Source organism: Staurois parvus, unplaced genomic scaffold, assembly GCF_062004578.1.
Source record: "Staurois parvus isolate SC_StPar_1 unplaced genomic scaffold, SC_StPar_1.0 ptg000137l, whole genome shotgun sequence".
NCBI classification, from domain to species: domain Eukaryota; kingdom Metazoa; phylum Chordata; class Amphibia; order Anura; family Ranidae; genus Staurois; species Staurois parvus.
The window spans coordinates 16,588,601-16,615,901 of record NW_028317933.1 but is presented as its reverse complement, the minus strand read 5'-3'; the positions used below and the strand labels follow the sequence as shown (position 1 = coordinate 16,615,901).

The window sequence follows — 27,301 nt, the reverse complement described above, 5'->3', positions numbered from 1 at the left end:
CAGAGAACATCAACAGCCAATAAGATTAAGGTCTTGCATATAGGTCTCCGTCTTCTGGGTCCTGTCCACAGTTCAGATCTTAATCAAGAATCTCCCTCCACTCCCTCTCTTTATTGTGGCTTTGACTTTTTGGCAGGTAATGTTGCCCACCTTTGCAGATGGACAGTATTTCAGGTGGTATGACACAGATCCTTAGTGCTCACGTACTGAAGACTGAACACGTTTTATTATGAGAAGTTATCACATTAGGATTTTAAATCCCAATAAAGGGCTGTAGCCATATTTTTTCTATAACTTTGGTTTCCTGGAGTTTTTATTATTTTTGATCAATTTGTTATTGTTTTGATGGCATTAGGTAGGTGGCTGTTTGTTGTGTTGTACACATATGCAAGTATAGAGCACTCTTATTTGACAAGTGAATGGTAGTTGATGTAGCTTAGCCCAGTAACAAAGTGAAATCATATGTCAGACAGGCAAATAAGACTTTTCCCGGTAAAAAAAAAAAAAAACCCACTACCTGCCAGGTGTGGCAGTAAATTTTAACTGTATTTAATTAATTTTGCTCCAGACTATATGTATAGCCACAGAGCAATAGATACAGTAAAATGAAATTTACTGCCACACCTGGCAGGTAGTGTTTTTTGTTTCTAGACATGACTTTTTTTCTGCTTGAAATAAATGGTAATTTAATTAATTTTGCTCCAGACTATATGTATGGCCACAGAGCGATCGATTACCATTTATTTCAAGCAGATAAAAAAAAAAAAAAAAAAAAAACCCACACACAAAAAACACACCACAAGGGAAAGTCCACCTTTAAGACCATGTTAGGCTAATATTTATGGCATAACATGGTGTCAAGCAACAATATCAAAACCAGTAAAATCATTCCAGCAGCACCTACAGGACAGAGGAAGGATTTGCCATTTGTGATAATGGAATGTTACACTATGTACCAAGAATAGCAACATTGTCTGGGGAAAAGAAAACTAAAATGGTGGAGTTCAGGTATTAGGCTTACCTCTGTGTCATTGGTCTTATAATTTTTGTCATCAGAGTAAGAGAAGCCCACGCCAGCTGGAGCCTCAAGGTACAGAACATTAGCAATCTGAAGAACAAAGTACAAAACTACTGTAAATTCAAGAACTGAGCAACAAATATGAAGGCTGTTATGATATAAAAAAGGTCAGTACCTTGTTCCAGGAATAAGAATTGTACTCAAGTGATACTCCATCTGGCTGGATCTACAACAAAGAAATGCCAAGTAATAACAAATGGACTGACTACTACTAGCTCCAAATAAGAAGTCAGTGAAATTACCAAAATAAAACCTGCTAACATTTTACCAACAAAAAAGGGGGCAGCAGCCATTATGCTAACACTTTACTAAAAAAGCCCCGCAGGCCAGAGTACTTGGTGTCATTCTGGACTCCAACCTATCCTTCAAGCCCCAAGTCCAATCTTTTACAAACTCGTGCAGACTCCACCTCCGCAACATCGCCAAAATCCGCACGTTCCTAACCCCAGAAACCACTAAACAGCTCATCCCCTCCCTCATCATATCACGACTCGACTACTGCAACTCCCTCCTCACTGGCCTGCCTCGCCTCTGGCTATCCCCGCTTCAGTCGATCCTGAATACGGCTGCCAGACTCATTCACCTTTCCAACCACTCCGTTTACGCCACCCCCCTCTGCCAATCCCTCCACTGGTTTCCGATTGCGCAACGGATCAAATTCAAAATCCTAACACTGACGTACAAAGCTGCACCCCCGAACTACATCACCGACCTAATATCCAAGTACCACCCAACACACACACTCCGCTCCTCACAAGACCTCCTCTCTAGTTCCCTGGTCTCCTCCCATGCCCGCCTCCAGGACTTCTCCAGGGTGTCACCCATCCTCTGGAACTCCCTGCCCCAACCCATCAGATTATCACCTACTCTCCTCTCCTTTAGGCGCACCCTGAAAACCCATCTCTTCAGGGAAGCCTACCCCACCCCCTGCTAACTTGCCGACCTCCTCCACTCTTCCTACCACTCCATCCCCCACAGCTCTCTCCTCCTGTGCCACCATCCCCTCCCTCCTAGATTGTAAGCTCGAAAGAGCAGGGCCCTCGATCCCCTCATGTTTTGCATTGTTCTATCACATGTTCTGTCCCCCTTTGTAATGTACAGCGCTGAGTGAACTATTGGCGCTTTATAAATACTGTATAATAATAATAAATAATAACTGATGTTACTTTAAATAATGACTAATTAACAGTGCCTGCACATAGTTCTCCACTACATATCATGCAGACAAACCGCACTGGTCACACATGGCTACTCTGTTTATGCAAGCTGCTGCTACAACACGCATAAAGCCAAACAGACCAGCAAAATCAGAAGAGGAGGAGATGTGCTTGTGTTATCTATAACTGTGAAGAAATTATAGTTTGTACAAGATCAGATAAAAGGAAGGCATTGCATCATGGCAACCGAGCATTTTTTTTTTTTTTTTTTTACTGCTACTGCAACGTATACTTTTTTACCTCTCCTTTCTGACAAACTGTGCAGGAGTGACTCAGGGGCAATCCTTGTCATTTATAGTTATTTACTTGATATTCAGGCCATAAGACATCATAAATGCATGTTTTTTGTTCTTGAGGAAGGACAGTTATTTTATAATCCTAAAACAGCATTTACGCATATGCTAGTGACCAGTGTTCTCCAGTCCCTGTGCACCTTGCCTGCTAATTTTGATGCACCTTCAAATAAATTGATTTGTATAGAAGAGATATTTTTCCTTTTGAAATGAGCATTTAAAAGGGTAGCTGTACCTTCCTTACAACGGTCGCTAAAATTCAACCCTGCACCCAGTTTCACTACTGCTTACTTACCTCTAATTATAAGCCAAATGGCCCATATGAGCCTATGGGAATTTGTGAGTGGCCAGAAGTAAAAACTTTTTTTTTTTTTGGGGAGGGGCTGTGAACAATGGAGAAGGACAGGCTCTGGAACCAAGAAAAGTGGGCAGCAGATTTTTCTGCACTGAAGAGATGTATGGGCTGTCATAGCAAATGCTTAGATAGAAGGAAATCTATCCTTTAGAGCTGGTTCATACTTCCTGCACAGTAAATGCCACATTGTACTGTGCAGGAAGTGTCAGTTCTGGTGAGCGTTACCTTGAACTTTGACTGTAGGTTTGGTGATGCGACTATTGTTCTGATCACAAATATCCTTGCTGGGAGGAGACCCTGACATGAAGCAAAGCCCTGCTTCTACCAAGATGGCCTCCTCCACACAGAGACACAGTCCACAAGGCATTGGAAGTCAGTAATGAGAAATGAACAGCTACAATAGGACCACACAAACGTACTTGTGACTAGTCCACTACCCTCTGCCTGCCTTTTGGGCACAGCTTACAGAATTCACTCTCTCTCTTTAACTGCTGAAAACCTTATTGTCTCAATTATTGTTTCATCCTCCGATACAGCTCCCTTTCCTGATCTCTTCACAACTCAATTAAAAAAAGTGTTACCCAAGGATTGTAAGCTCGAAAGAGCAGGGCCCTCGATCCCCTCATGTTTTGCATTGTATTGTTATTGTTCTGTCACATGTTCTGTCCCCCTTTTGTAATGTACAGCGCTGAGCGAACTATTGGCGCTTTATAAATACTGTATAATAATATTTTTTAAAAAATTAAAACATGTTATACTCACCTCTATGCAATGGTATTGCACAGAGGTCCCCATCCTCCTCTACTTGGGTCCTCTGCCAGCAAGCTTGGCTCCTTTTGTGTGTCCCCACAGCAAGCCGTTTGCTACGGAGGCACACACTGCATTCTCGCTCCAGAGCTGTGCGTCTCTGGAGCCTAGCTCCAAAGCCACACATAGCAGAGCTTTGCCAATGGCTCCTGTTACCGATAAGAGTCCCTGTGAATGAAGAGGAAGAGAGGAGAACAAATGCAGCCATGCACAAGGCTGGATCTTTTCTTCCCTCTCTTCCCTTCACCCAGGGAAGACAAACGACAGAAAAAAAAAAAATAAAATAGAAAAAAAGTTAAAACTTAATGCAAGGAAAGCATTAAGGTAAAAAGCATTTTTAGCTTTAGAATCACTTTAAACCCCTCCCTGTGCACACTATAAACCTTTCTGTCACCATAACTCTTCCCCTCACCATAGCCCTCCTGTGATTGCCCCTCCCTGCCCAATGCTAAACCTGACTGTCATTCCCATGCCAATGCTAACCCTCCTGACACCCTAAGATTAACCCTTCCTTACTCCCCCTTGTTTGTAAGTGAACGTATCCTACAGTAGGAATCTTCTGTGCTAGAGACCAGTTCTCATGTGCCAAAAATTCCAACACCAAGGTCCCAGTAGTGGAACCTCCAGAGTCAAGATCTCATGTGCTGTACCATGGTAATGTCATGAAATTGCTTTACATCCAACATAACCTGTATTCTGAAGTTATGGCAGGTCTGCACATCATAGAGGTGCCTGGCGTTATAAGACAATGGAGACCTCGGTTTTGATTCAAAATTGAAACAGACACTGGGAAGCAGGGCTGACTGCAGGGGAATTTTGTATTGCGCGTTAGTGGTGAATCAACCCTCCCATTCTCTACTTTTGCTGATTGTGAAACGACTTGGCAGATGGCCACATCCTCTTTGAACAATTATCCAAAATGGCAACTGCAGTTACATACCAGAAAGGGGCCATGTTCTGTCAGCAAGCCATCCAGTGAGCTACAACCAGGACCTCCATTCATCCATAGGACCAGAGGACTAGAGCTGGGATTTTTCTGAGATTCTACAAACCTGTATTAATGAGAGTTATAAGGAATCAGCAAATACAAAAACAATTTGGATAGATGACATCACTGAGGCTGCTACCTACCAGTAGTGGAGATGTTTTCCTCCAGGCACATCCAAGTAGCCTGAGAACTGGCGGAAAGATGGCTGCTTTCTCAGCCCCGGCAAGTATTTGATCTCATCATTAGAGGGTGCAGCATCTGCTAAAAGAGCTCCTAGGAGCACAGCGCACAACAGGAGAGGACGCATGCTAAAAGGAAAGACAGGGAAAGGCTGTAACCAGAGAGGCAAGGCACAGTGCTTGCAGAGAACCATCCTCTATGGATGCTAGTGGGTTCAAATGCTGAAATTCTATTACATTTGGGAATCTCCAAGGTTAGGGCAAAACTTAGGTCAGACAGAACCTCACAGGGTGCCCTCTCATAACATTTAAACTTTTTAAGAAAGGGTTAAATGCGACTGGGGACTAAGAATTTTCCTAATACCTAATTTCACACTTCAGGACCCCCGCTTACGCCCCCCCCCTTCCCAAACTCCAAACTGACACCCATCCCCACTCAGAGAACACTGATCAGCTGCACGAAGGAAACTTTTAGTGTTTCTAGTTCGGTTGTACATACTATTCTTCTATGATTTACTATTCAATCATCAGTACACTTAGGGCCAAGTCACATTAACCATCTTGCTGTTTACCCCCAAAATAGGTGGTCAGGTACTATTGCTGGCTTCTGGTGTTCTTCACTCATAGCAGCCCCCTTTCCCATAAGGCTAGCAGGCCTACCAGTACTATTGCCCCCCAAGCTATAGAGCTTGGCCACTGCACCAGGGCGGTTGAAAACTGAGCACAGCAAACAAGTACTTGTGGTTGGCAGACAGGCAGAGTTGCTCAAGGACATTACAGGCACAAGGCAGGCAAGGTTCAGAGTAGTCAGGGCCCAATCCATAGTCAAAAGGCAGGCGGAGTTCAGAGAATAGTAAATATCTGATCCAAGGTGGTCAATGAGAGGATCCAAACTAGCAGGCACAGCAGACAAACAGCTTGGCGCATAACATGATCACAAGCATGAGACTACAGGCTTGGCTGGCTTAAATCAGGTTTGGTCTCCCAGAGACTGGCTACATTAATCACTTGTGCCGGCACAGGAATGTATTGTATAATATATTTGACATTTATGTCTTCTTTCATACAGGCCTGAGGCCTGCTATTCTCCTTTTTGACGCATATTGTGCTTGCTTCATTGTATACATGTGACATACATATCTATAGTATAATTTTTGGATTCCTTGATTGGGATTTGCCTATATGGTTACTGTTTAATCCCTTGCATCCTCCATTATGGTATGCCCATGGCATAATTTTTGGATACACCTCCCTAGGGAAGTGTTCGCTTGTGTGTTTGTGCTACAGGGACACTAGACTCTTGTAGCCATTTTCCCTGCTGCACATACATTTAGACCGGTTCTGGTGTCATTTTAAATGGTTTTAGGTCTGTGTGTATTGTCTCAACTGAGGTGATGGTAAACCAGGGCGAAAGCCCATATGTCATATTTTTATATGTGTAATAAAGCATAATTTTTGGAAATTTCTTCCTGTGTGTCACGTTCTGTTCACTATGTAGCCGCTTTTCTGTGAAACTCTTTTCACAAACCCCCCCCTTTTTTGTATGGCTACATTAATCACCCTGCAGGTGGACAGGCAGGGAGAGTGCATCATTGACAAAACCAGGATGCTGGCTTGAGACCAGCAGCTCTGACGGAGAATGAGCATGCCACTACACACTCCTGACAGCAGCTTATCAATAACAGGAAGAGAGTAGTAGTAGTCTGCTCCTACAGCGCCCCTCACAGACCAAAATGTGCTGTGAGGAAGCAAGATCTCCAGGATTCAGACGAGTGTTTTTTGGCGATTCTGTTGCCAGTGAAATGTCATTCACTGCAATCCCTGAAAGTCATGTCAAACTAGTGATCCTGTAGGGCAGAGAAATACTCGACCATTTCCAGATCAACTCCTTGCTGTCAGATAAGTGGGGTGTTACTTTGTTGCGGACGAGTTACGTTCAACAGTGGAGCCACACCTTAATCTTCTGGCCAGTGAGGTAGTGACACCTGAAAATAAGTGGAGATTTTCAGTAATCTGTCACCAGGATGACCGTAGACTTTGTACAAGTTAGTACAAGCCATCCTCAGGCACTACCACCATGCATCGTGCTCAGCATACGTTGATAGCAGATGGTCAGATCTAGTTATCACAGCAAGGTATTAAGCTCTCAATTAAAAAAATAATGCTTCCATGTATGCATTGATGTATGTCCGGATTTTTTTTTTTTTTTAATAATTATTAGATTTCCTTCCTTTTCGTTCCTCTTTTGATTGTTTTTTTTTTTTAACATTTACTAAGCGTCCCCTCGACAAAAACAATTCTGTCATGTTTGGAAGTGACTAAATACATACAATAGTAACAGGACAATACACTATGCAATGTGATTGCACAATTTCCCATCTTGTGCGAGGATCTGGCTGATTGAATATTAATTAGATTGTTTAGGAGGATCTCATATTTTGATAACTCTAAGGCTATGGTTCACACCTAAGAAGGATGCGTTTGAGCAGTTTCTGAATTGCGGTTTGCACCTGCGTTTGACGCATTTTTTTTTCCTTCAATTTTTCTTGTTGCTAGGCAGATTTAAACCGCAGCAAAAACACACTACATGCTTTTCTGCAGCATTTCCATTGGAGTCTATAGAACCAAAAACGCAACTTTGCATTCAAACTCCCTGACCCTTTACAAAAAACACCGGGTAAAAACACGCAGATATTAACATGTCCCATAGGAAATCATGTTAAATGGACTGTACTGCGTTTCTGAAAAATGCTTAAGTGTGAACCTAGGGTAAGGGTCAGTTCACACTACATGTGTTTCAGTTGCTTTTTTATGCATCCAAAATGCACAGAAAGCAGGTTATATGGTTGTCAATGTCAAAGTTCACATCAGTGCTTGCAGTTCCAGTGCGTTCTGGTTGCAGGGAAAAAAAAAAAAAAAAAAAAAAAAGGAAGGGGGGGGGGGGGGAAAGAGGTAGAACAGGCTGCATTTTTCCTGCACAGAACTGTACTAGGATGCAGTAAAAATGCTCCAAACGTGTCCCTTTTTTAACCTCTTGGCGCTGGCCAAATGCAAATGTGCGGCCTCCTGGCGTCTGGGCCTAGACGCCGTGCAGCCACACATTTGCGTTCTATTAATAAAAAAACATATGTGCTGAGAGCGTGCGCCCTGCACGTTGCCAGCACACACATTCAGTCCAAATCTCCTCTTTCGATCGCGACCTTTCCGATCATGTGACAGCGAATCCTGACAGCCACATGACCCCAAATCCCCGCCTCCCAGATTCTGGGACCCTTATAGGGCCAGGAGGCACCAGCGCCAAGGGGTTAAATTGAACAAAAAGAAAAAAAATAAAAATAAATGAACCAAAACACATCAAAAACACACCGGAATGCACCAAAAATGAGCGTGTGGAAATGCATCTGGACTGTGTTTCTATAGTGTAAACTGGCCAGAAAGAAAATAGCATAGGAATAGTACAGTAAATGGCCTGTTTAAGTGTTACCAATTTCATGGTAATTGACGCACACAATATTGCCAAAAGTATTGGGCCAGCCCTGTAAAATAATTGGATTCTGGTTTTCCAATCACTTCCATGGCCACAGGTGTATAAAATCAAGCCCCTAGGCATGCAGACTGCTTCTACAAATATTTGTGAAAGAATTCACTGTCAGTGAATTCAAGCGTAGTACCGTGATAGGTTGCCACCTGTGCAATAAGTCCATCCATGACATTTCTACTAAATATTCCACGGTCAATTGTTAGTGGGATTATAAAAGTGGAAGCAACTGGGAACAAACAGCAACTCAGCCATGAAGTGGTAGACCATGTAAAATGACAGAGCGGGGTCAGCGCATGCAAAAGTGCACAAGCCACCAACTGTCTGCAGAGTCAATAGCTAAAGACCTCCAAACTTCATGTGGCCTTCAGATTAGCACAACAACAGTGCGTAGAGAGCTTCATGGAATGGGTTTCCACAGCCGAGCAGCTGCATCCAAGCCTTACATCACCAAGTGCAATGCAAAGCATCGGATGCAGTGGTGTAAAGCACGCCGCCACTGGACTCTAGAGCAGTGGAGACATGTTCTCTGGAGTGACAAATCACACTTCTCTGTCTGGCAATCCAATGGACTTGTCTGGGTTTGGCAGTTGCCAGGAGAACGGTACTTGCCTGACTGCAAAGCGTAAGTTTGGTGGAGGGGGGATTATGGTGTGGGGCTGTCTTTTTAGAGGTTGGGCTTGGCCCCTTAGCTCCAGTGAAGGGAACTCTTAAGGCGTCAGCATACCAAGACATTTTGGACAATTTCATGCTCCCAACTTTGGGAACAATTTTGGGATGGCCCCTTCCTGTTCCAACATGACTGCACATCAGGACACAAAGCAAGGTCCATAAAGACATGGATGAGTGAGTTTGGGGTGGAGGAACTTGACTGGCCTGCACAGAGTCCTGACCTCAACCCAATAGAACACCTTTGGGATGAATTACAGTGGAGACTGACAGCCAGGCCTTCTTGTCCGATATCAGTGCCTGACCTTACAAATGTGCTTCTGGAAGAATGGTCAAACATTCCCATAGACACTCCTAAACCTTGTGGACAGCCTTCCCAGAAGAGTTGAAGCTGTTATAGCTGCAAAGGGCGGGGCCAACTCAATATTGAACTCTACAGACTAAGACTGGGATGTCATCAAAGTTCCTGTGTGTACATCACACCGCTCAGCCCCCTCCTTCCCATCACACCGCTCAGCCCTTCATACTCCCATAACAGTTCTATGACAATGTCAGATCAGACTGCACATCGATAGAGACAGATCGATAAGCGCTCACCTTCCCCTTTCCTCTCCTCTCTGCAGATCACAGCCGGCCGCCTTCACTTCCTTCTCTTCTCTTCTCTCCTCCAACTTCCTCCTTCTCATATGACTCCGGTCATGTGACTCGTCTGGTGGCTGGAGCTCACGTGCTCCTCCTAGTGGGTGATGTGGGCGGGGTCTGGTGTGCTGTGTTCTGTGATAGGTGCAGAGTTCTGGCAGGGCGTTCTATTTGTGTACAGAGCTCAGTCACCCATAGCAACCAGTGTCCTCTTCCTGAGCTGGAATGAAGTGTTCCTGGGTCACTGCATGGTCATCAGTCAGCATTCTTTATTTAGAAAGAGGGAACTTTATGAAATATTCAGATCCAGCCTGAGCTTCCCCTTCTCTCCCTCCCTCATCCTGTACGTTAGTACATTAACCCCTTCACCTCCATCTTCGCAGCGTTTATAACCTGTACATTAACCACTTGAGTTAACGTGTACCCCTTTCTTGACCTGGCCATTTTTTGCTATGCAGTGCTCCACTACTTTAACTGGTAATTGCGCGATCATGCAACGCTGTACCCAACTAATTAGGTCTACCACTTAGTCACCCTGTATTTATTCCCTGTATGTCTCCCAAATTTGTTATTACAGCAGGAAGCTTTTTTAGGTCCACATAATGTTGTTTTTTCTATGTCTGCATAATGCTGTTTTCTATGTCTGGCCTCCCTGCTCAAGCTCCTGTAAAATGGTCACTGTGTTCTGCCCCTTTGATTGATTTCAGCTGCGTACTACCTTTAAATGGAGTCTGTCTTCACCACCTTCTTAGCCTTGATGAAGTCACATGGCTCATGACGTAAAGCGTAGGACGGAAGCGTAGTGATGTCATTACAGTATAAACAGCAGCCGCCATCTTGGTACTCCCAACCTCATACACCCTGTACTATTTTAACCACTTGCCGCCCTGCCACTGTAGATATACGGCGGCGGGGCGGCACTGGCAGGCAAAACCACGTTTTAAAACGTGTGTTTTGTAAACAGCTAGGGGGCGCGCGCCGATCACCGCCGCAGATGTGAGTCGCCAGGTCACAGCCGGTCCTTACCGGCTATCTCCCGGCAATCGGCGGCAAACAGTGACAGAGAGCACAGCTGCAGTAGCTGTGCTGTCTGTCACTTCCCTGTCAGCTCGAGGATGAGCTGATCGAGAAAGAACAGTTTCTCTTTCACGATCAGCCTTGTCCCGCCCAGTACACACCCCCGCCCCCTAGTAAAACACTCCCCCTCACTCCTATAACCCTTCCCTGCAAAATAAAGTTAACCCCTTCCTCCCCATTGCCATTAGTACAGTGTCAGTGGTTTTTTTTTTGCACTGATCACTGTATTAGTGTTTTTGGGGATGTCAGTGACCCCAAGTCAGTACCCCCCAATGTCAGAATGTCCGCCGCAGTCCCGCCATAAGTCGCTAGTCGCTGCCATAAGTCCCTGATCGCTGCCATAATTCGCTGATCGCCGCCATTATTAGTATAAAAAAAACCTAAAAATCCCAGTATCTTTCCCGCCATTTGTAAACGCTATAACTTTCACGTAAACCAATTAATTTACACGTATTGGGTTTTTTTTTTTAGCAAAGACATGTCGCAGAATACATTTTGGCAGAAATTTATGACTAAATTTGATTTTTGCATTTTTTTTACTGGACATGTTTTATAGCAAAAAGTCCAAAATATTGTTTTTTTTCCTCAAAATTGTCAGCCTTTTTTTTTATAGCGCAAAAAATAAAAACCACACAGGCAATCAAATACCACCAAAAGAAAGCTCAATTTGTGGGGAAAAAAAGGATGTAAATTTCATTTATGTACCGTATTGCATTACCGCGCAATTGTCCGTTAAACTAGCGCAGCGCTGTATAGCAGAAAAATGGCGTAAATTGCAGTATTTATACCATAGTTTGTAGACGCTATAACTTCCACACAAAGCAATCAATATACACTTATTGGGATTTTTTTTACCAAAAACATGTAGCAGAATACATTTTGGCCTAAATTTATAACCAACTTTGAGTTTACTATATATTTTTTTATAGCTGAAAGTAAAATATATTGTTTTTCTTCAAAATTTTTGTCCTTTTTTTGTTTATAGCGTGAAAAATAAAAAGCGCACAGGTGATCAAATTACACCGAAAGAAAGCTCTATTTGTGTGAAAAAAAGGACGTAAATTTCGTTTGGGTGCAGCATTGCATGACCGCGCAATTATCAGTTGAATTAGTGCAGCGCCGAGTAGCAAAAAGAGGCCTGGTCATTAAGGGGGGTAAATCCTCTGGAGGTCAAGTGGTTAATTACAGTGATTGCTTTCTGGGTCTGCAGACCTGTGTACACTTGTGCGTAGTTTATTTTTTTATTTACACATTAATAAAAGCTTTACTTACTACACTATGGGAGCTCTCTTTTTATCCCTTTTTATGAGGAATTTGGAGGTGGAGAAGAGTTAAAGGTATACACACTCTTAAAGGATATCATTATTACTGATTGCTGTAGGTGCCATGGAGAGGAGCTTTCGTGTGTTTTGCCATTGAGATCCATCTGGTTGAGGATCATCTACCTGCATTTACTCTTTGTGACTCCTTGAGAGTCGCAGTTTGAAGGTGAGCTCACAGGCTAGGGGTGAAGGATTGCCCCTTTGTTTGGTCACTGAATTCTACACGTTTTCTGTGCGGAAGATTCACACACTATTTGTGTTTTTAGACTTTTGGTTTTTTTGGGACTTATTTTGCATCCATTTTTACACCATTGATTGCTTTGTTTTTTTGTATTCACCTATTGGCCAAGTTTATTTTTGGTGTCACAATTTATATGTCACTTTTTATTGCTATCTGATTATATTTTTATGTATTTTTTTCCACTTCACTTGATGGTCCCTAGTCACCATTTGACCACGTTTCAATTTATCCTGTGCCATTTCTTCATGTCACTTTTTATTGATTTTAACAGTGATTTTGTATGTCACTTATTCACTGACATTTGTTTCTCCTTTTTGTGATCACGCCATATTCACTCCTATGGATATTATTGTGCACATTAGGCACTTGTTGTATGTGGAGAATTCACTTCTGTTTTTTTTTTGTGATTGTTCACTCATTTATCAGCAGTTTATGTGTTATTGTGTGTTAAGGTTCACCCATAAATTGCTTAGTCATAGTTGTTTCACTGTATTGGTGTCACTGAGGATGCTCACTTTATATAGTGTGGACATATTGTACATTCACATCAGTCCCTAACCCTCAAGGGGTGTACAAACTAAGGTCCCTAACTTACATTCATACATACACTTATTAGGGCCAATTTAGACAGGATCCAATTAAGTTATGAGCACGTCTTTGGAGTGTGGGAGGAAACCGGAGTACCCAGAGGAAACCCACACAGGCACAGGAAGAACATGCAAACTCCAGGCACGTGGTACTGTGGCTGGGATTTGAACCAACGACCCTAGTACTGCCAGGTGGAAGTGCTAACCATTTAGCCACTGTGCTGCCCTAGCGTAGACGAAGGAGAACGGATCGATCCCCTTCCATTTCTTTTTTAGCAGATCGGATTTGGGGTAGGTGGGTGTGAAAAACTGACAGGTGGACCTGATCAGATCGCCAATGTGAAAGGGGCCTTACTGCACAATCTGCCAAAAATGATGCGGTGCAAGGGCCTGCCTGATTGTATACAGATTGAATGAATAGTTTAGGTGGTCACATTGTAATATGTAGGGTGAGCTTAAATTTAGTGAAATAAAAATAAAGTAAAAATGAAATGACAGTTGCTTGCCTGTTTTCAGAAGCAGATGTCCACCTACAAGGAAAAAGAACTGGTTGTCCATTCAGTATTGTGTCCCCCAGGAGCATCTTCCCTCCTTCCTTCTTTATAATCATTTTATTTTAATTATTATTAATAATAATAATAATAATAATAATAAAAAAACATGATTTATACAGTGCTAACTGTTTATGTAGCACTCTACAATATAAATAGAGACAGTACGGTTACAATACAATTCAATAGAATTCAGAGTTAGGAGAGCCCCTGCTTACAATCTAAAAGAGAAGAGCGTAAAAGCCAAGAACAGATTTTGAACTCCTGTCTATGAATTAGAGCCATACTTGGCCTACTTTGACCATCTTTATGGTCTTATACCAAAGTCTTTTTATTGCATGGTGAAAGACAAGTTATCAGAAATTGCAATTTGTTAACTGAGTTTACAAAAAGTCAGAAATGTGATTTCAGATGTCTTTCTGCTCCAGTAGTTTCTGTAATTAGAAATTTGGTAGGTGTTAGTCAGCTTCACTTTCCCTAAAAGGCACTTCACTATACCTCCTGCAGCTGTTTCAGCACAGATAACCCACACGCTCTGGCCTTTTAAAAATAGCATCAAGCTGCATGTCATCTGAGCTCTGTGCCGGAGACATGGCCGTGCAATGGCAACCATTTACGTGTTTTCACCCTATCCATGGCACAAATGTTCGCATCGACCCTACAGGAACACAAGCTACAAGAGTTGAAAGCTTTGCTAATGGGATCTGCTTCAGCCGAGACCCACTGGAACCTGGCCAGCTATTTTTGGTCGAGATTGAGGAAAAAGAATGGGGGTGGTGTGGTCATCTAAGAGTTGGCTTGACAGCTCGAGATCCTCGCACCCTGGACGTTGTACCGGAATATTCACTGCCAGATCTTATCAATCAAGGGGATAGCTGGGTGTTTGCCATAACACGGAACCATAATAGAGTGGTGAACGATGAAGGAGAAAATAGCCCTAGCTCAGGAAAAGGGCTTCTATCGGACCCTTACCTAAAAGTGGGCAAGTATAAAATTTCTCGTGACAAGCTAGTAGCACGAAGTAGGCCTGGCCGGTTTAGCCACATTTTGGATGACTTGTACAAAACCAATGTGCTGCCACCTACAGCCCGCAGGAGCAGGATTGGGGTATTGTATGAACCACAGTCAGATGGAACCCGTCACATGCACATTATCATTAATGGAGAAGATATGGGGGCCAGTGCCCGTGGAATTCCAGCCTCGCAGCCGCTGTATGCTGTCATTGACGTTTTCGCCTCCACCAAGAGTATCCGAGTGATCCAGTTAGAATATGGATGTATGTATCACATTCAACTATTAACTGAACACATGGCCATAGGGGGAGGGGGGAATTCCATATAAGGAAACATGTTATCCTTTGACATTCAGAAGCAGCTCATAAACTATACATTAATAACCAGCTATGGAACCAGTTTAAGAATAGTTGTTGACAAAGAAATAGGAAGCTGCACAATAAATTTATGAATTGATGGTTGGCCTAGGTCCTAGGAGGATTTACAGCATTTTTGAAAAATCAGAGAACATTTAGACATGCGTCCAACCATCTCCCAATATCTCTCAGATCAGCTTCTGCACTAAACAGGAATGCTTTGGTTATTATTATTATACAGGATTTATATAGCGCCAACAGATTGCTCAGCGCTTTACAATATAGCGGGAGACAATACAGCAACAATACAGTTCAATACAAGAGTGATAGGAGGGACCTGCTCCTTGAAGCTTACAATCTAAGAGGGAGGGGCTAGTGATACAAAAATTAGTAACTGTGGGGGATGGACTGGTGGGAGGAGTAGAAGATTCCATTATTAGCTGAAGGCAGGATAGGCTTCCCTGAAGAGGTTTTCAGAGATTGTCTAAAAGTGAGCAGAGTAGGCGATAATCTGATAAATTGGGGTAGAGAGTTCCAGAGGATGGGGGCAGCTCTGGAGAAGTACTGGAGATGAGCATGGGAGGAGGAGACGGAGCTAGAGAGCAAGAGGTCGTGCTTTGGTTGCGTGTGTATTGTGTTTAGGCAATGTACAAGAAGGGGTAGGAAACAGGCGTGTATTTACTATAATGGTGCCCAAGGGCCAGTGCTTAGAACGACCCAATTTGAGGGGGCAGCACCAAATCCTTCTTATCTCCTGAAGGCCATCAATATTCTATGGAGTGGATTTACTAAAGGCAAATAGACTCTGCACTTTGGAGAGGCACAAAGCTTAGTAAATGTGGTAAAGCTCACTTTGTAAAGAATACCCAATCAGGCACAAGAAAAAACAAAACAGCATTTTGGCTTGCACGTGATTGGATGGTGGAAATCAGCAAAGCTTTACCACATTCACTAAGCTCTGGAGAAAATGAGTGCAATTGCACTTGCAAAGTGCATAGTCTATTTGCCCTTAGTATATCTATCCCCCTAGATCAGGCATCACTAAATGGCGGACTGCGGTCCACAAACAAACGGAATGACAATCCTATACGGACACTTAGCAGCCTGGATGTCCTCTGCAGCTGATATCCTCCTCCTGTGAAGTGCACTGGGGTGCAAGGAAGGGGGTTGTAAAGGGGACTGGGGTGCAAGGAAGGGAGGAACTGTGAAGGGGACTGAGATGTAAGTAAGGAGGGGCTGTAAAGGGAACTGGGGAGAGGGGGGCTGTGAAATGTAAAGAGGACTGAGATGTAAGTAAGGGGGGTGGCTGTAAAGGGGATTAGGGTGTAAGGGGCTGTAAAGAGGACTGGGGGGGCTGTGAAGGGGACTGAGATGCAAGTAAGGTTCTAAAGAGGACTCAGGTGCAAGGAAGGGGGGGCTGTGAAGGGGACTAAGATGTAAGTAAGGGGGGGTGAAGGTGGCTGAGATGTAAGGGGGGCTGTGAAGGGGGCTGAGGTGCAAGGAAGTGGGGCTGTGAAATGGACTGGGGAGCAAGGAAGGTGGATTGTAAAGACTGTAGTGCAAGAAAGGGGGGGCTGTGAAAGGGGCTCAGATGTAAGTAAGGGGGGCTGTAAAGGGGGTTGAGTTGCAAGTAAGGTTGTAAAGAGGACTGGGGTGCAAGGAAGGGGGGCTGTGAAGGGGACTGAGATGTAAGGGGGGGCTGTAAAGGGGACTAGGGTGCAAAAAAGGGCGGCTATGAAAGCAACTGGGATACAAGGAAGGGGGGCTGTGAAGGGGACTGAGATGTAAGTAAGGGGGGGGGCTGTAAAGGGGACTAGGGTGCAAAAAAAGGCGACTATGAAAGCGACTGGGATACAAGGAAGGGGGGCTGTGAAGGGGACTGATATGCAAGTAAGGGGGGCTGTAAAGGGGACTGGGGTGCAAGGAAGCGGGGCTGTGACGGGGACTGGGATTTAGGTAAGGGGACTGTGACTTAAAGGAGTGACAGAGAACACTGATGTGAAGGGGAAGGGGACTGTGATGTGCGGTGGGGGCCGAGGACACTCATGTAAAGGTGTGGGGGGGGGTTGTGATGTGAAGGGGAGACAAAGGACAATTAACTAAAGAAGGCACTGTGATGTAATATGGGGGGATTTGAATGCAAAGGGGGGCTGTGATGTAAAGCAGGCACTGTAATGTAAAAAAGGGGCTGTATTGTACAGGGGGGGTGCTGTGATATAAAGGGGGGGTTCTGAAATTTTAAAGGTAGTACTGTGGTATAAAGGGGAGTCTGTGATGTAAAGGGGAAACTGTAATGTAAGGGGGTGGGGCTGTGATATGGAGAACCCAAGTCATAGCACGAACATTAGACTCGGACCCCTGCTGGATGAAAGTTGTAATGACTGGAATTTTAATTCAATATCCATGAATTTTAATTCAATATCCCTGCCCTAGATCAACAATCCCTGGTATTATTACACTCATCTACCACTTTATTAGGTACACCTTGCTAGTACCGGGATAGACTCCCTCTTGCTTTCAGAACTGCCTTAATTCTTCGTGGCATAGATTCAACAAGGTGTTGGAAACATTCCTCAGAGATTTTGGTCCATATAGACATGAGTTACTGTAGCTTTTCCATCATCTGGAACAAGTCTGCCCATTCTCCTCTGACCTATGACATTAACAGCAGGGCCATAGAATGTTTTTTTCCCTGGGGGGGTTTAGCCTTGAGTACCCAGAGAACAATAATTAGCATGTCTGCCACATTGTGACAAATTGTGATATATATACACCTGGCACATCTGTTAGAGAAACAAATAGTAAACACGGACTTAAAAGTGTTACTAAACCCAGGACCCCCCCATTCACTATATCTGGTCTCCCACAGATATATATTGTACATTCACATCAGTCCTTAACCCTCAAGAGGTGTACAATCTAAGGTCCCTAACTTACATTCATACATACACATACTAGGGACAATTTAGACAGGAGCCAATTAACCTACCAGCATGTCTTTATACTGGGTGTGGGACCCCAACGTGTGAAAAGGCACATGGTCACTGTGTTTAAACACTTTTTCTGCACAGCGCCCTCAGGACCAGGCCTTCTGGCTAAGTTCGGGGCAATTTTTGCTACAGGCCTCAGGGCCTGGTCTATGCACATTTGGCACAACCACTTTTTATTTATTTATTATTTCTCCCACTGTTTGTCGCTTTCACCTTATGTGTGTGTTTTATTTCCTCATAGGATGGAGGGTGTGGGTCCTCGGGCCTATCCTGAAGTCTAGGGGGAGGATGTGTGGCCTTTTGGTTCCTTCCTCCCCTGTCCCTAGGGGGTTTTCTCTTCAGGAGAACCCCCTGGCCAAGTACTGAGTGGCTGGCTTTGGCTGGCCACAAGGAACGGGGTCCGCCAGGCCTTTTGGCTAGGTGGACCAAATGGGAACCTTGTCCCTGTCAGGAGCTTCGTGCCCCGGGGGATCAGGGTAGAGGTCCATCCCCTTCGGGGGAAGGACAAAGTACACCCCTATGTGCACTTTATTGTGTGGTGTTTCGCACTTGCACATTTTTTGTGATTCACTTACGGGTTTTTCGTTTTTCGCACGTTTGCGGACTTAAAACAAAAAAAAAAAAGTATGTCTTTATACATGGTGATCATATCACCTCTTAATCGTCTCTGCTAAATCTTTGATACAGTATGGCTAAAGATCTGATATTTGCAGTTTTTTTATCAGCTTATAGGAGCAGAAGGAAGAGTATTTCAGTTCCCCAAACAAGAACAGAGGTGTGAGTGTGTGTGTTCTCTGTAAAACACTTAAAAAAAAAGTGTCAGCACTAAACAAATGAGTAATGTAAAGCATTAAGAAACCTAGAGCCCTGCATTGACTATATCTGGTCTCCCGCAGTACACAGAACATGGAAGTGCAATTATTTTAGTACATATAAACTGCTGAATACCTTTTCACATCAGCAGTTAGAGCAGTCAGGTGACTTCTATCAGTGTTCAGCAGAGCACTGGTTAAAGCTTGTAGGAGGAGTTTTCTTTCTGCTCTAGGAGGATGCAGAACCCCTGACTTGTGTCTGTACAGTGCTGATTGGCCCTGTGCTGATCACATGCACTCTCGCAAGAAAAAAAAAAAGTCTCTCTCCACACAATATGTCTTATCAGGAGATAAGAGGAGGACACTGGAAGAAGGGGAGGATCAGAGAAGACAGGATTAAACAGCATTTTTACACAATGCAAAGGATTAACCCCTCAGGCTCCACAGTGAGTATAACAAGCATGCTTTACTGCATATACAGACTGATTTTACTGTTGTGGGTTTAGTAACACTTTAAATATACGCCTTGCCTTAAACGTAGAGAAGGTTTTTAGTATTTAACACCTAATATGGCATTTTAAGAGGAAATGAATAGTCTATAGGTTTTTTTGCATGCACTGATGCAGCTGAGGTTTCTGTGAGTCACTCTGCGCATGCACATGTAGTAGGCAATTTGAATTACTCTTAAACACCAGCTTCCAACTGCAAAAAACAATTGAACGGAGCAAGACCAATTACCAAAAACATTTTTGATGGTTACATGGCTTTAATAGAAACTGTTGGTGGTAGTTTGTCTGAATCCATACAGTTCTCTCTGAAACTGTTTGAAGCTGCTACAAAACCGGCTAGTGTATGTCCATACCTGTATGGATGTTACAGTCCATTTAACATGGTTTCCTATGGAACATGTTTACATCCATGCTTTTTTTAGCTGCTGTGTTTTTGGAAAGGGTCAGGGACTTTAAGAGCAAAAAGCAGCGTTTTTGCTACAATGGAGTTCAACAGAGCAGCAGCTGAAATGCATGGTAGTGTGTTTTAGCCACGTTTTTATTGCATTTTTATTCTGCCTAGCAACAAAAAAAAAAAAAGAGCTGTACAAAACGCATGTATAATAATGCAAAACAAACTGCAAAAAGCACTCGATAAAGCATCAAATGCAAAATGCATATATGTGAACCAATCTAATAGTGATTATGTAAACCTTCACTAAATGCAGCACATATAGTGAAAGAAGCAGCTATCACAAAAATGCGGGCAGCCTATGATATGATTACAAGACCAATATGTAGCGCTAATTCACCCCACTCATACACAAAATAAAATATGACTATAGAATTAGAGTCCTCAAAGAAAGTCCATTGAATGTGACTGTAATTTATATAAAGCCCATATTCTTAGGAAGATACTGTGCCACCAAAAAGAAGAAAAAGGATCCTCCACTGACACCACTCACAGCCTCTTACCAGAGAATATGACCACAGGTCATGCGGTCAAAAACAGCAAGTATGGGGAATCAATGGAAATAGTGAATCCGTAATGAATCTTCTCCACCAGAGACAATTCCACAGTTAGTAACTCGCAATGAAATTGTCTCTGGTAGAGAAAATTCATTATGGATCCACTATTTCCAATGATTCCCCATACTTGCTGTTTTTGACCACATGACCTGTGCACCCACCCACCATGTGAATGAGACCCAAAAAAGGGTCAAAAGAGAGTAAAAGACAACAGTTTTTGACAAGTCCTTTATTAAAAAAACTAAAAAAAAAAAACTGTTCCCTGAAGAAGATCCAATGTCAATCCCAATCGGATAAGAGTCTGGTATGGATTATGGTTTTTTTTGGGGGGGGGGGGGGGGCACACGTAGTTTTTTTTTTTTTTTAATTCGGACACTGTTTTTTTACTTGATTTTTTTTTTATATTGCCAGCAATTGTTTGTTTTTTTTATATTCAGTTGCCAGCGGGGAACCCTGCTGACAGCTGATGACTTATTGGTTGTTAAGGACACCAGTAGCCGCCCACAATCAGCTAAAGCCACACAGCAATCTTCATAGATGTAAACCTACCCTTACAGTCCCGCAGAGGGACCCTTCCACATGTTCTGTAGTGGTCCCCCTTCCTGACATCCTGGGGCCCTCCCACAGTGGCAGAACACCAGCATACAGTGGCAAGTGCGACCCTGGTAGTTCTGCCACTGGTGTCAGTAGTTTTTATTTTTGTTACTTTTTTTGCAATGTCTTTTAGGAGCCCAGGGGGCTTTGGTTAGATATCACGGGTCTAAACAGACCTCTGATGTTCCACATTTGAGACCGAGAAAGGAAATTGAGGACACATCAGTCTCCTTCTCCTTAGCCCCAGCTGTACAGAGCTTCCTGTTCATTCACAAACTGAAGCATAGTAAACACTAACACAGGACCAATCACTAACTCTGTTCATTCAGACAAGGAAGGGGGTTGGTAATTAACAACACATTTACCAGCCCCTTCCCACTCCCTATCCTGACACATGCCCCACAGCAGCTGACAGAAAAGGGGAAGCTGGCAGAGCTGTGGGGGCCAAGGGGTACACAGGGGCCCTGGGGGAAGCAGGACCTGGATAGGAGGGGCAGCATGTAGAAGAACCAATCTCTTAAAAAAAGGAGGGCATCGGTTCTGCTATATGACACATCTCCTATCCAGGTGTACAGGGGAGCCACAGGGGCCCGTTGGAGCTTGGGGTTGGGACCAGATGCAAACCCTGTAGGTACGCTCCTGGACTGTGGCATGTAGAAATGCATTGTCAGATGGAGATTGTGGCTGGGAGAGGAGCACTGTCATCTAAGGGGACTATGGCTAGCAGAGGAGCACTGTCAGCTGGGAGATTGTGGTTGGGAGAGGAGAACTGCAACCTATGGGGTAGTGGCTGGTAGAGGAGCACTGTCAGCTGGGAGATTGTGGTTGGGAGAGGAGAACTGCAACCTATGGGGTAGTGGCTGGTAGAGGAGCACTGTCAGCTGGGAGACTGTGGTTGGGAGAGGAGAACTGCAACCTATGGGGTAGTGGCTGGTAGAGGAGCACTGTCAGCTGGGAGACTGTGGTTGGGAGAGGAGAACTGCAACCTATGGGGTAGTGGCTGGTAGAGGAGTAGTCAGCTGACATTTGTGGCTGAGAGAGGAGTTCTGTCAGCTGGTACTTGTAGATGGGAGAGGAGCATTGTCACCTGGGGTATCATAGCTACGAAAGGTGAACGGTCAGGTAAGGAATGTAGCAGAGAGCAGCTCAGTCAGCTGGAGTAAGTGGCTGGGACAGAAGCACTGTCAGTTTAGGTTTTGGCAAAATAAGGTGCCCTTAGTAAAGTGGCATCTAGGGGCATGGGCCTACTGTGACTTACGGAGATTTAAATGGATTACAAATACTCATTGGTGACTTTTCCTCATGAAATATGGTGATGGGGTTAAAAAGAAACCACAAAGTGAAGAATCATGGTAAGGGAAGTTATTAAGACATGCATACTTAAATTTGAAACATGCAGGAAATGTGTGAAAAAGTATTTAGTAACTTCCCATGCTAAAGGGAATCCAGATAATAAACTGCTTTCAATGTAAAGTTGTACTTTAGTCTGAATAGTTTTTTTTTTAGCATTGAGTTATATACTTATAATTTCAGAGGTCTTTTTTCCATTTTCCAGTTCCATCTCTGCAGACGTTGTGCCGCCTTATCATCCAGAAACACATGATCCGCAGACTCGACATTGATCAGTTAGACCTGCCACAGTTGCTGAAGAACTTCTGCAAATTTGAGTGAAATATCTAGACATTTATACTTAACCGATTATCGGAAGTGGAACTACAAAAACACATACACATGGGAAGAACATGTTCCTCTCTTGGAGCTCACATAGGTCATTGCTTTGTTTTGTAACCCAATAAACCTAATTTGAGGCGATACTGGCAATATTATAATTTTGCAATTGTTTCTCAAGAGATCACAGAGATCACTGTACTTTTTATATGGATCAGGTGTTTGCTAAAATATTGGCCCCTGCAATACGGTAACAACCCTCAGGAACATGCCTACTGCACACCACTCACTCCCATTTTCACCACAGTAACTACAGGTCTATGTAACCGTCTATGTAACAGTTCTATGTAGGATCATCATCCTTCAACAAAAGAGCATTTTTTGGCATGATCAGTCATATTTTCAATATCCGTGCCAAAATTTCTGCCAGGGTATGCAAACTTTTGAGCACAGCTGTAAGTAGAATTTCCCTAATGCGTGAAATTCCGCTTTAAAGCTGTACGTGGTGTTACAGGACAGCAGGGTGACAACTCTGCTTCCTATAAAGTGGGACTGCACAGCAGTTTTTGTCACCATCATAGGTTAGTCTCAGATGGACATGTAGTTTTAAAGGATAAGTTCACTTTAAAAAAAGTGAGAAGATCCCCCTGGCCCACTGTCATGGGGGAAATCGAGGGGAGAGCTGCAGAGACAGAAATATGTTACATGTTTCACCCTAAATGGGCGGAACATGCAACAAGTTCCCGAAGGTGAATCTATTCTTTAAATGGTCCTAAAGTAACAGAAAAAAAGGCTAAAGCCCAACTATACCTGAAATTCTATAATCCGTTGCATCATCAGTTTTTTCTTTTGGAAAAAGCATTGTTTTACGGAACCCTGCAAGTGTTATATGGTTTCTTCCAACCCGCCCAACTGCCATTTTTCCTGGACTGCTTAGACTGTTACAAGAAGTGGAAAATCAGAAAATTTGTTTGCTGGATCATCATATATTATTTATACCTGTGTTGGTCTCTGAAAAGCAATCTGTGGTGAAATTCTTTACAGAGAGCGGTGCAGGAGTGATAGACAGGCATTCAGAAGGCAATACTGCTGCCTCCTGCGTATTTTTTCTTATGGCCAAACAGCATTTTTGCCAAGTGCAACAGGGGATAGTTTTTTCTGCACTGCTAAGCATTGTGGCAGCAGCATGCATACAACCTCAAACAGGCTGCCTTTGCAGTTTAAGGATGGGGGGGGCATAAAATTGCCACTCAACTGCATATTTTTACTGTCCCACTTCCTCCCCTTCCAACCACAAATGTAAACTAAGCCTTCGTAGGGACTCAAAAAAACCAAAACTGCTGTTAATAATGCTAGTGGCAGACTGCATTGTATAATTCATTTTGATTTTGTCCATAGTTCCTAAAATGGAGCTTCACCCCTAAAGGAAAGTTCCACTATTCTGCCTTTTTTTTGGGGGGGGGGATGTGTTCCTGGTTTTGACAGGTACCTGCTACCACTTATACCCGGATCACCTAGGCCATCCGGGCAAAGTTCGGCACCCCTTTGCCCACAGCACAGCTTGTGTGGTGGGGAACCAGCAGTGAAGCCACATCTGGATTTTAACACTTAGCATGGTGGCACTGGGGACCCGAAGAACCGGTCTGAATGAAGACAGCACTGGATCCCTTGACAGGTAAATGTCCTATTATTAAAAGTCAGCAACTACAGAACTAAAGAGCAGTGGGCAAAGCAGATACATACATTTATTAAATAAGGTACATATGAAAAGAAAACGGTCACATATAAAATGAAAACTACCACTGCTGAATCTTCTGTCCATGAAGTAGTCCAATCACCAATCTTGCACTAAGAATCAATAACATTTTGCGCTACCTTTGCTTGTTTTTTTTTTCATTACCTTTATTGGTATCCAAGTTGTTAAAAGCAGTTTGCCATTAAAGCCTCTTGTTTTGCCTAATAATAAAAAGTTTTATTTATGTGCCTGCTTTGTTATAACCTCCAGAGTGTCTTTTTTATGTTTGGGGGGTGCCTTAAATAGAATTCCATGTTTCATGTGACTTTAAATAGTTCTTTTGGGCCAAGTTGGCCCAAACAATTTCCACTACAGAAGAATGAGTCCACTGTAATAAACTGTGGTAGTACTAGTTACATACAGTAAGTGGCGCTGTGTTCTGGCAGCGGTACAGGTGACTTTCTATCTGCTGCCAGAATGAAATAGAGTTGGGCTCAATGCTTCTCCGCCTATCAGGAGAAGCCTTGTATTTTTTGTCATTGAATACAAGGCTTCCGATTGGCACAGGTGGAAGTCATGAGGTCATCCTCTCACCTCATTATCTTCAGTGGTGTATTTAATTTTTTTTCTGCCCTAGGCAATACAAAAATCAGACGCCCCACCCTGGTGGAGACAGGGACACCGACCAACACCAGTGGCCAACAACACCCGTGGCCCCCCCCCCACCCAAGAGAGCCCTCCACTAACACCTCCGCCCCAGAAACAGAGAGAAAGACACTCACCTTCACAGCTTCGGACATCCCCGGGAACGAGAGTCGGGCTCTGCATACACCATCAAGCAGTCCACAGCCTCTTCCTGGGGGGGGGGTGCCCCTTGAAAAATGGTGCTCTAGGCAACTGCCTTGTATATACGCCCCTGATTACCTTGCTCAATTAGAGGAAGACTTGCATTCACCGATAAAAAATTCAAGGCTTTTTCTGAATGGTGGAGGAGCAGCAAACAGGAAGTTGCCCATACTGCTGCCAAACACGTCAAAACTTACTGTACATAGCTAATGTTACTACAGTGCTTGCGTGCACAGAGCAGCTGATTAGTTATGTAATGGAAAGTTGTTTTTTTTCTTGTATTTAACTGGAGTCAGGTGTGTTTGCATGAAGCTCCATCCAGCACAAATGTTCCAATGACAACTTTCCTATCTCTTTAAAATTACAAGTCTAAAGCCTGGTACACACGGTAAGGTGGCTGAATGAAAAAATAAAACTGAGGAGCTCACGAGAAGGTCTCCATATTAACGGTGTAACGTTAGTACAGCGATCTCCCCACTGATGCGCATCATCCCCCGCCTAAAACTCATCGGATGCCAATCAGTTGCTGGTTTTCCAGCAAGCTCGTTCGACAGATGCCGACGGTGAAATCGGCTTCCGTCAAACAAGCAGCTTGTGTGTATGGAGCTTTGTGATACATATGTGACATGAGTGTATAGGATGTATGCATGAGAAGTGATTGACACTCAACTGTCATAATGCTAACGATTATAACCATTAGATGGGTAACTGGAGTTCAAAACAACATGTTGGAAGTGTACATTAAACCAGTTAAAACCAGAGATATGGCTGATATTCACCAGATGTGCATTCCATCAAAATAGGTAACTACACATGAGGCACAGCCGATCACGTTGACTCTAACTACTACGCAGAATCATACATGATGTTATCTAATCAGGAGATACTGCGCATGGCAGTAGATAAGGACATTCAAAATTATGTATATAAAAGAATAGGGATTCTAGGGGAATTTGGGACTCATTGAAGATGCGGCAGATGTACCTTGTGGTGATTTCCCAGATTTCCCCTTGCTGATTGTTGGAGTCCCCCAGTTGTTGGGCAACGGGTGATGCTACAATATCCGGTGATGTATTGATGCTTTATTCTTGCTATAATACGATCTATGATTTGCAATTCTGACAATTCTTATGTTATTATACTAACAGAACTTATTCAATAAATCATGTTTTGCTTTAATACTTATTAAGCCTAATCCGTGTATTAGTGAGCGATTGTAGTAGTTTTAAAAACACTTTGTTTTGAGGCAAAACAAGCTTAAGCATTGGTTCCTGTTTACTAATAGTTTGTGATATTTGGGCACGGGGAACATTCATTTATAAACATGCACAACGTGCAATATCATTGTAAAGGCCACCAGGAAATACCAGTACCTAAAAGCAGAATTCCAGGTTTCAACGCACTTTAACCACTTGCCGACCAGCGTAAGTCTACAAACGTCCTGCACAGCAAATGGTTATATCAGAATAATGGCTGCATTTTTTTTTTTTTTTACAGCCAATGATGGGCTTTCATGTAAAAATGATCCACTTTTTCAGTGTTGTAGAGCTTCCCCCACTTCCCTTCCTGGCATTGCTGTTCCTGGGATCTCCTGTTCCAGTGGGGAGCCCAGGACCACTGTAAGCAGTCAGGTCGGCTGCCTGCAGAGCAGATGGAGGGAAATCCATGTTCTGACCTCCTCTATGATGAATAAGGCCAGAAGCAATTAGGATTTTGTCGCTTCCAGTTTCAGAGATGTTTTTACCTGGCCTTACAGCGTTGAAGGTCAGGGGTGACATCAGTGGTTTTTGCAGAAAAAAAAATGCCTGATGCTTGTAGTGTCTATTGCTTTTACAGGTGTTTAGATGCATTTACAGGTGTCAAGCGCTTCGACGTTAATTCATTTTATTGGCCAAAATAAATTTATAAACGGAATTAACACTCAAGCGCTAAATGTGCCTACAGTTAACATGTGTTTACAAGCGTCAAAATGTTTTTTCAGCCCAAACTCTGCTGCTCCTGTTCAAACTGTCAGGTTTTTTTTCCTGCCTCTAAACGCTGCTAAACGCCCATGTGTGCACGGACTGCAGTGCACCTCCCACTATGACAGCTATTCCTCAATTTCTGCACTGCGCTCTAGAGATGCACCAAAATTTCGGCCACCGAAACATATCGGCCGAAAGTAGGCCTATCAGCATTTTGCTGATAAGAAAAATTTAGCGATACAGGTGCTGATACAGGAGACTATGT

The 27,301-nt window shown here is 43.4% G+C and overlaps 2 protein-coding genes across 2 annotated transcripts in view; one reads left to right on the top strand and one right to left on the bottom strand.

Moving 5' to 3' along the window:
* Positions 1-9,870, bottom strand: part of CTSA (cathepsin A) — a 31,060-nt gene extending 21,190 nt beyond the window's left edge. Inside the window, exons 1-5 of the mRNA XM_089673415.1 lie at positions 9,722-9,870; positions 4,882-5,046; positions 4,691-4,802; positions 1,194-1,244; positions 1,022-1,108 (exon numbers count right to left, since the gene is read on the bottom strand). Of these exons, the coding sequence (XP_089529541.1) occupies positions 1,022-1,108; positions 1,194-1,244; positions 4,691-4,802; positions 4,882-5,046; positions 9,722-9,810 (504 nt within the window). The 5' untranslated portion in view covers positions 9,811-9,870. The remainder of the gene's footprint in view (positions 1-1,021; positions 1,109-1,193; positions 1,245-4,690; positions 4,803-4,881; positions 5,047-9,721) is intronic.
* A 4,219-nt stretch (positions 9,871-14,089) lies between these two features.
* NEURL2 (neuralized E3 ubiquitin protein ligase 2) lies at positions 14,090-22,635 on the top strand. The gene is made up of 2 exons (XM_089673427.1): positions 14,090-14,817; positions 22,379-22,635. Exons 1-2 carry the CDS (start codon positions 14,106-14,108, stop codon positions 22,492-22,494), a joined length of 828 nt encoding a protein of 275 aa, XP_089529553.1. The 5' UTR covers positions 14,090-14,105; the 3' UTR covers positions 22,495-22,635.
* Positions 22,636-27,301: the final 4,666 nt, after the last annotated feature.